This window comes from Corylus avellana, chromosome 4 (assembly GCF_965113065.1).
Source record: "Corylus avellana chromosome 4, dhCorAvel1.hap1.2, whole genome shotgun sequence".
NCBI classification, from domain to species: Eukaryota; Viridiplantae; Streptophyta; class Magnoliopsida; order Fagales; family Betulaceae; genus Corylus; species Corylus avellana.
Genome location: NC_142493.1, coordinates 29,227,279 through 29,236,072, shown reverse-complemented (window position 1 = coordinate 29,236,072; position 8,794 = coordinate 29,227,279). Strand labels below are relative to the sequence as shown.

At 35.1% G+C, this 8,794-nt stretch overlaps 1 protein-coding gene across 3 annotated transcripts; it reads right to left on the bottom strand.

The window, feature by feature from the left end:
* Positions 1–5,144: 5,144 nt before the first annotated feature.
* On the bottom strand, positions 5,145–8,436 carry LOC132177038 (UDP-glycosyltransferase 75C1). 3 transcript variants are annotated; one of them, XM_059589246.2, is made up of 2 exons: positions 6,900–8,436; positions 5,145–6,073 (listed from the first exon to the last, which is right to left on the bottom strand). In XM_059589246.2, the coding sequence occupies exons 1-2, from the start codon at positions 8,344–8,346 to the stop codon at positions 5,979–5,981; spliced, it is 1,542 nt and encodes a 513-aa protein (XP_059445229.2). In that variant the 5' UTR covers positions 8,347–8,436; the 3' UTR covers positions 5,145–5,978. The 3 variants fall into 3 exon arrangements, with proteins under 3 accessions (XP_059445229.2, XP_059445230.2, XP_088371586.1); XM_059589247.2 differs by having other exon boundaries at positions 5,145–6,099; positions 6,900–8,435; XM_088515460.1 differs by lacking the exon at positions 5,145–6,073 and having other exon boundaries at positions 6,350–8,433.
* Between the last annotated feature and the right edge of the window lie 358 nt (positions 8,437–8,794).

Sequence of the window (8,794 nt, the reverse complement as noted above, 5' to 3'; positions counted from 1 at the left end):
CCGGCCCACAAGGGCTGGCAACCCCAAATAAGTATCATAATGCTATATTGTTAGAATCCTTGAAATCCTTTGGATTAGTTCCTTGTTTGCACTTGAGGTATTTCTACTAAAAAAGATGGCAGTCTTATTGTTGTTCATTTTCTGTCCTAACGCCAGTTCATATTGCTGCAAGGTAGACGTCATATGGTTCCACTAAGAGATATTAGATCTGTAAAAAAAGTAAACTGTCATCTGGGAAAAAAATGTGGCTTATCTCCGGCCCCCTATTGGAAGTGGGCACCTTGTCAACAACCCCACACTACATGGATATTATTTTCTAAAAAATAAATGAAAAAAACTTACCTCACCGATCCCTTATACATTTTTTTTTTATATATAAAACAATATACACATAGGATGATGAGACCACCATGGGGAACCGTAGCATTATATGAACAAATTTGGTACAAGAAGCTCTTTAATGCTTTTTAGATGATTTTTTTTTTTTTAAAATGTTTTAATGTCACATAAATGTGAAAGTGGTTTTTAAGTGTTTTATATTTTAAGTTATTTGTAATATATATATATATATGAAAAAAGGAGAATAAAAAAACGTTAACAAGCATGTATGTATGTCAATTGAAGTTCATATCTAAGAAATAACAATTAATTTAAAGCAAATAAAACCCTACTAACCTCACATATTCACCTTCTATTAAGGATGTCACCATTATGACATGACTATTAAACTCTAAATTGTAATCTTTATTTTAATTTTGGAAAAATGTAAAATCAGTTCACGTTGTTTACTTGATTTGTAATGCGCTTTTGTGGTATCAAAATATTTTAAGAGTTTTTGGAGTATACATAAATAATGAAGCGTTCATACTTCATTTTGATGCTCCAATGAACTTTTTGCATTACTGCTACGCCTCCATACTATTAACAGTCCTCATTGATGTATGATGACATCGTTGAACACTTCATTACTACACCACACACTTTTATTGATTATATCATTCTCACCGGTCACTTATGAGAGCCCTCTTATCCCCTGCTACGAGAATTCATGCATCCCTTGATTTAGTTGCAAGCTTTGTTGCCCTAATAGCCGTTGGTCCATTACATTGGTATGAGTGTAATGGACTTAACTCTCTTTTAAATTAATTTTAATAAACAAAACTTGTTTCCCCAAAATTGAAACAATGTATATGGGTGCAAGTTTAGTTACCTAAATAAAAGGTGCAAATCTAAATTGTATCAAGACATAAATTTATTACAAACTAGATGCCCCAAGTAATTTCTTTCAACCATGTGCTTCGTGGGATGAATGGGTGATCATTTTAAGTTTTTTTTTTTTTTAAACAAAAATTAATTCAAATTATAAAATTTCAATAATAATTAGCATGAATTTACATAAATGTTTATATATATATATATATATACTTACCATCGGGTTGTATATGATATGAATAGTATTATGACAACGGACAATTCAAAGCTACAACAATACACGTGAGATAGTTCTGCTCAAACAAATGTGCCTCTTGTTATAATTTGACTAGGGCCAGTGGCTCTTAATTGCCCAGCCAAGCTGCTGCAGTAATAATTATGGTGCTGGTGCTCAATTAATCGTACTGGATTCTTCTAAGGGCCCGTTTGGGAGTGCGATTTTAAAAATTGCGTTTTTAAAATCGCACAGGCGTTTGATAAAATATGATAAAAAGTATTTTTTTTATCAATTGAGTGTTTGGATAACATTAGTATATAATTGCGGTTTCATGACCAAATTACCATCAAAGACATTTCTTTATAACAGTAAAATAACTAACATTGTCTATAAGCCTTCATTTTTAACACCTATGCAAACAAAAGTATGATTTATAATTTGACATTAACTTTGAGTTTTCTACTTAGGCAATTATATATTGCTATATTACTTGTTTCTATATGTTTTTTTGTTTTTGAATTTTTTTTTCTTTAAACATATTCCAAATAGACATATAATAAAAAATATAAGAACAATCCATCAAATTAAACTAATAATGTTTATCAAATTTAACTATTACATAATTCATCAATAATTTAAATTAGTACTTGATAACTGTTTATTACCCATTAAAAAATATATATATAAAAAATCATCACTGTTTATTACCCATAAAAAAATATATCACCAACTGTTATAGTGCAATACTCATTAAAAAATAAAAATAAAAATCCATAACAAATTGTTACTGTACAGTTCTTTTTTTTTTAAAAAAAAAAAATCTATAAAAAATCGTCACTGTGCACATCACTATGCAGTGCACATTGACCAAAGAAAAATCATCATCTTGGTCACTGTATAGTATTTTTATTTTTTTAAAGAAAAAGCCTCAAACGGTTACTGTACACGCACTATCACATTATTGTGCGTGTACAGTGATCTATCACAGCATACTATGATGGATTGCAGATCACTATGCATGCACGGTAATCTAAATAAAATTTTGAAAAAAAAAAATCACAACTTTACTCTGTAGAAATGGTCGAAGAACATAAACGCATATATGGAAAGGCACAGTAATCATACAAACCAAATAAAATATCACCGAATACCAAACAGTGGAAAGTTTTACAAAAGCAAAGGAATTATATGGAGAGAAATAAAATATTAAGGTGAGATTATTATGTGGTAGAGGGGGCGGAGAGTTGGACAACAACGACGCACATTGCTATAGGGTGGAGAAAGGATGAACGAGACAGAGAGGATGAAGAAAAAAAAAAAAAAAAGAGAAAATAAGGGTTTTAATATATTTTAGGCGGGTATTCTTGGTATTTTTTTTCATTCATGCTTTAAAAAAGGTAACTATTGCGCCAAATATATTTTTAATAGATATCGTGATTTTGTTTTAAATTCGCACTTTTTCAAATAAGCACCCTCTAATCAGCTTATGAAAATCGCAGATTTTTTTGCGATTTTAAAATTAGCGTCTTTAAAATCGCAATCCCAAACATCTTAAAATTGCAATTTGGTTTAAAATCGCAGATTATTTTTTTAAAAATGCACTCCCAAACGCACCCTTCATTTTATTGCATTTAATGTGGGGTTGCATAGTTTGAATGGAAGGCTGATATTTTTTCGAACGATAAAAATTTAATTTTTTTTTAAAAAAATATAAAATTCATTAATTATTAAAAAAATAAAAGAAAATAAAAAATAAAAAATGAAAAGCCACCCCTCGGCAAACATGGGGTGGCTGCCCTTGGACAAGGGGGTGATCCAACCACCCCTAAAAGGTCAAAAATTAAAAAAATAAATAAATAAAAGGTTTTGGGGGCCACCTCCAAGGGCCTGGGGTGGTTTCAGCCACTTCCTGGGAGGTTTTGGGGTTGGTCCAGCCATCCTCAAAATGCCCTCTTTTTTTTTTTTTTTTTTTAAAGCTTTGTTTCTTTTTTTTTTTTTTTTTTTTTTGTGGGGGGGGTGTGGTCGGACCACCCAGGCAAAGGGTGGCTTGTCTACCCCAGACCGGCTAAGCAACCCCCTTTAATTTTTTATTTTTTTATTTTTTAATAGTTTTAATTTTTTAATTTTTTAATTTTTTTTTAATAATTAATGAATCTTATATTATTTCTTTAAAAAATTAATTTTTTATTGTCCGAGAAGATCTCAACCTTCCATCCAAACTACCGCAATGTATCTAAGCCTCGCCCGTTAATACGTGCATCAATGTGCATGATGTACATGTTTTTGGGTTAATTGGTTGTGCACAATCGTCTTCACGACCCGAGAATATTTCCATTAAGATTCTTCCAACTACACTATCAATTTTCACACTATGAGAAAAAAAAAAAAAAAAAAAAATCAACAACAACAACAATGCCCCCGCTCCAAAATAATTAAAAAATATATCTATATATATATATATATATATATATATATATATATACCACTTGAAGTTAACCAGCAAGTCAAAATGCTTTACAACAATAACTCAACCAACATGGTCAGTTGAGCAAAACTTGGTGGCATATACAAACTCAGACGGCTAAGATGCAAAAAATCTAACATATCAAGTACAAAAAATAAACCCCATTTCAGATATGAAAGATAATTATCTCATACATGTACATCAAGACAAGTACTTAAGCATACAGAATCCAACCTGCTTATTGGTAATCATGTTATTTATCTTAAAGCTTAAACTACTTAAGCTCACTTAAGAAGAGCACACCGGATTCTTGGGCTTAGTCTTCCTTTCTTTTCCATTAACACAATCAAACCCGCATCCACAAGTTGGGCTCTCATCGAAATTACTGACTGCAAAATCTGCAGAAGCAATCCCCACACAGAATTCTAGCTTATCATCAAAACGAGTCACTTTCACAATGCTGAGCCATAACAGTAGTACCTAAAATTTGATGACACTCAAGCTTGAGTTCATATATGATATGAATATTATTATAAAGTTCTTAAAGCCTACTGCAAAGGACGAGATTTTAACACTTGCTAGAACTATAATTTTTTATTTTTTATTTTTGATAAGTAATCAAAAGAACAAATACCCTTTTAAAGAAAACCCTCTACTTTATCAAATTAATTCCATAATCAATTTTACTGGAGTCTCCAGGATCTTATAAAGAAGTTTATTTTGCAAACAAATCAGATTGTCCTTTTGGGAGCACTACAGCCCACAAAAATGTCTGCAAAAAATTACCAAAGCGTTTTAAATGCCGGGAAAAGTCAATAGTAGCGGCATTTTAGGCAACAGTAAGTAAAAAGTTCTGAATGTTAGCAGCGTTCTTTTTTTTTTTTGTGTGTGTTTATGCTTCCAGTCAAAATCAAAATTACACAGTTGAAAGGTTTCCAGAACAAGAGGACAAAAGTGGTAACATCTACAAAATTGAAAACTAAGACTTAGCAAGAAACCTCTCAAGTTCTACATGGTATGAATGTTATGACAACAGCTAGCCTCGGCAATACTATAATATGTGTCAGATCAGGCAATGCACAGGTATCTGTATTATGGTATATGTTGAAATCCAAAAAAATTTATGAGTGAAAACAAAGCTTAGGAGATTGCACCTTGCTTGGCTGATGCAACAATTTGATTCTTCTAGCCTTTTGAACCTCCTCTATCAGTTTCTCCACATCCTGATGGTATGGAACAAGAAAACACATCTGGAGTTTGATTTTATGCCTGATTTTGGGCTACTAAGGTGAAATTCTAGATAGTATAAGTCCTCAGAATTAATCCAATGTTGAATACAATGATGTCAAAAGTATGAATCGATTAACTAAAATGATTGCGCTCCATCAGGACTCTAATAACTCTTCAGATCAGTATGGAGACCATACAAATAGTATAATCCTCACTGTCTAATAAATGGAAGCTGAATGCTCCATGATCCAAAATTTCCACCTCTCTCCATTGAAATAAAACACAACCAACGAAGTTCCTATGTGTAATTATTTACCTGAGGTTGGAGATTGGGAATTAGTTTCAGGTCCTCCATCATCTTCCTTGAATGCCATATTGATTTACTTACCACACAAACCACGATTGCCAACAAATCTGCATTGTTAAGCTTAATACAACTGTATAAGTACCCCAATGGTCTGGCCATTAGGATAATATTTTGGGTAAATTACTGCATTGTTAAGCTTAAAACAACTGGCCAGTGACTGTGGCAGGTTACAGAACATAAACAAAGTTTTGTCAAGAGTAGAGTAGCAATGAAATCTGTCGCCTTCCCCATCATCAACAATATTCTGTAATATTTCATTAATAATACTTGTCTCTTACCAACTAACAAAATTATTAAAAGAAAATGAATTTAGTATAGAAAACTCCCTTAAATCTCATGAATTATTAAACAATGAGCTGCTTGATGATAAAATTCACATTATAAACAAAACAGATCAGGAGAAGCTGCACTTATGAGCTTTCTGTTAAGTTGATTAGCACACCATCAGAGGGTATTGGCCCCATCAGAAAATTGGTTGACACATTGCTTCAAAATGTCCAAAAGGGCAACAATAATAATGAGCACATCCAGCTTCCCAAGTGACCGAGGGATATATACACTAAGAGAGTTACTTGAAATATCCCTGTATGAGTAGATGACAAAGTTCATCTGTAAAACACTAACTTGATTCAATCAAATAACTTGTATAAACGGATTAAAGTAGGCATAATTTACTTCAACAATATTGACCATTCTTTTAACATTTTTCAACTCAGACAACATATTGTGATACTTTCAACTCTTTAAACCGTATTAACTCAGGCTCATTTCATCTGAAATTAATATCTGATAGGCATAATTTGGTTCAACTTTTTCCTTGATAAGTAATACTATTAATTATAATGAAGCACGCAGGATGTATTCAAATGCAAGGAGTCCAATAACTCTAAAACAGGACTGCTACAATCTAGAGACATTCAGTTAAAAAGCAATAAAAAAAATAGATGCTTCAATCTGTCTAAAGGAAGTTCAATCCTTCAACAGGAAAAAAAATTCCTTTCAAGCCCTAATATCTACATTAGACATAATGGCACCAAGTTCCATACACTATTTCTGTACTGATCTAGTCTACATCCCCAGCAAGAGAGTAGATCAGCCACCATCCTTGGCATTACTCATTTAACTCCACATAACATGAGTATTTTTATTATTTTTAACCAAATATCATTTGGAATTGAGCAATGAAGCAATAAATGGTCGGTCCCCTGTTTGCTTCAACATTTTGCAACTTATAAGATACCCTTATTCTTCATGTGCGCTGCCCTGCAAATCTTGTGTAAATTCGTTAAAAATAAAATAGGATAAACTCAGGCTATATTTTCATGTCAACATTCACTTTGAATACACCTTTTTGTTAAATCAACTTCGAATACACTGTCAGAAAGAAATGTATTATTTTTAACAACCACCTTGTACAATCTCATCGACAAAAGCTTTAAGATTGTTATACGAAGAACCGCCTTCGGTGGCAGCCTCTGCAGCCAAAGCCTTCCATTTCATAGCATTCCTTCTAATATCTTCCCCTCTCCCTCCTCCTAGAATCAATTCCAAGCATCTCTTGATCTCATCACCTCCCACAATTCCATCCTCATTTGCAGCCACCCTCACTCCCGTCTTCCACATGTCCTCAATCAGCTTCGCGTTTGTCCCTTGATCCGACCAGTGGGGGAACGCCACCACTGGCACCCCACAACTTAAGCCCTCCAAAGTTGAATTCCACCCGCAGTGTGTCACAAAACATCCCAATGAGGGGTGTGACAAAACCTCCAATTGAGAGCACCACGGCACGATCTTTCCCTTTTCTTCCAATTCCTCCATACAACTCAATTTATCTTCTTGCTTCTCTTCTTCTCCGTTTTCCTTAGCTTTTATGACCCACAAGAATGGCCGGCCGGAATCCAACAATCCGCGTGCAATTTCCTCCATTTGTTGCTTGGATAACACTAATAAGGTCCCGAACGACACGTATACAACGGATGATTTGGGCTTGGAGTCGAGCCATTCCATGTAGTCCTTGGAACTTTGGAAAAGATCTCCTCCAAAAGAAGTGTCGGATGGATCTTTTCCATCCAAAAAAGCAGACGGCGTTAGCGGCCCAATTCCAATCAAATTGAACTTTTCGATCGCTCTTAACGCCTCCAGCTCCAGTGCATCAAAGGTGTTCACTAATATTATCGGCTTGCTTTCTTTTCCAAGCGCTTCAAGTTGCTCTTGAAGTGTTGGGAGCACAAAAGTATGCGTATTTGAAGCAAGCAAGAAGGACGGCAGGTCACGGCTAGTGAGCAATGGCAGTCCCGGTAATTGTATCGGACAGGAGGGGTCATTGCTGCTGTTCCTGATGACATCACCATAACCATTGAAGAAGTAGTAGTATATGTCCAAAACCATGGCGGGTTGAATCCAAATAACCGCCGATGGGAGGTGAAGTTCACTCGCCACGTCCCCAGCCCAAGGGAGGAAGGTGGTGTAGACCAAGCCTGTAAATGGGCGACCCTCGTTAGCGCTGGACACGACAAGATCAGTGAGAGCTTGGGAGCCACGGCGCTTGATCTCGGACATGTAGTTGCCGGCGTCGTCACCATCTTTAAAGCCGTCGTCGTAGCCGTCGGAGAAGGTGGAGAAGGACAAGCCGTTGGGATCAGGGATTTTGGCCATGCGGCGGCGGGCGGCGACGGTGGTGACGAAGGTGACGTGCGCCCCCAAGCGAATGAGGCGCTTGGCGAATTGGAGGCCGGGATTGATATGGCCCTGGGCCGGAAATGTTATGAGGAGGAAGTGGGGCCGGACCATGATGGTGTATTGGCTGTAACTGCTCTGTGCAAATGGCTCTGGTTGCTCAAATTTTGAGACATTCATGATGAGGACGCAGAAGGATGTATAAAGGATGGGGGGAATAGTTGTTATGACGTTTGCAGTGACGATTTGGAGAAAGGCCTGCCATTTCCGACCAGAAAAATACAAACTTTTAGGACTTCTTTGTCATTTTTTCTACTTTTTTTGTAGTGATTCAGAGAGAACATAAGTTTTTCTTTTAATTTTAATATGCAATGATTGGAGTACAACCCTATACATATAGTATGAGTTATATAGGTACGGTTAAGTAAAATAGCACGCCGGCAAAATTTTTGTTTTTTTTGTTTTTTGGTGCATTAAAATATTTTTAAAAAAATTTCCTGCACTAGGTGCATAGTGCTCTGAATCACGACTCAGGTTGGTAATATAACAACTCTACTGTAAGTGACTTTTTGTGACTACATATAAAGGAGTTACTTTGAATGCTTTAACTAAACTTGCCCTCATGAGT

Bases quoted from the DNA above. Each gene is read 5' to 3' on its own strand.
- LOC132177038 (XM_059589246.2), bottom strand. From the start codon at position 8,346: ATGAATGTCTCAAAATTTGAGCAACCAGAGCCATTTGCACAGAGCAGT. The intron at 6,074-6,899 runs GTGGTTGTTAAA...CTACTCATACAG, and splicing joins TGTCGATGAGATTGTACAAG to GGATATTTCAAGTAACTCTC.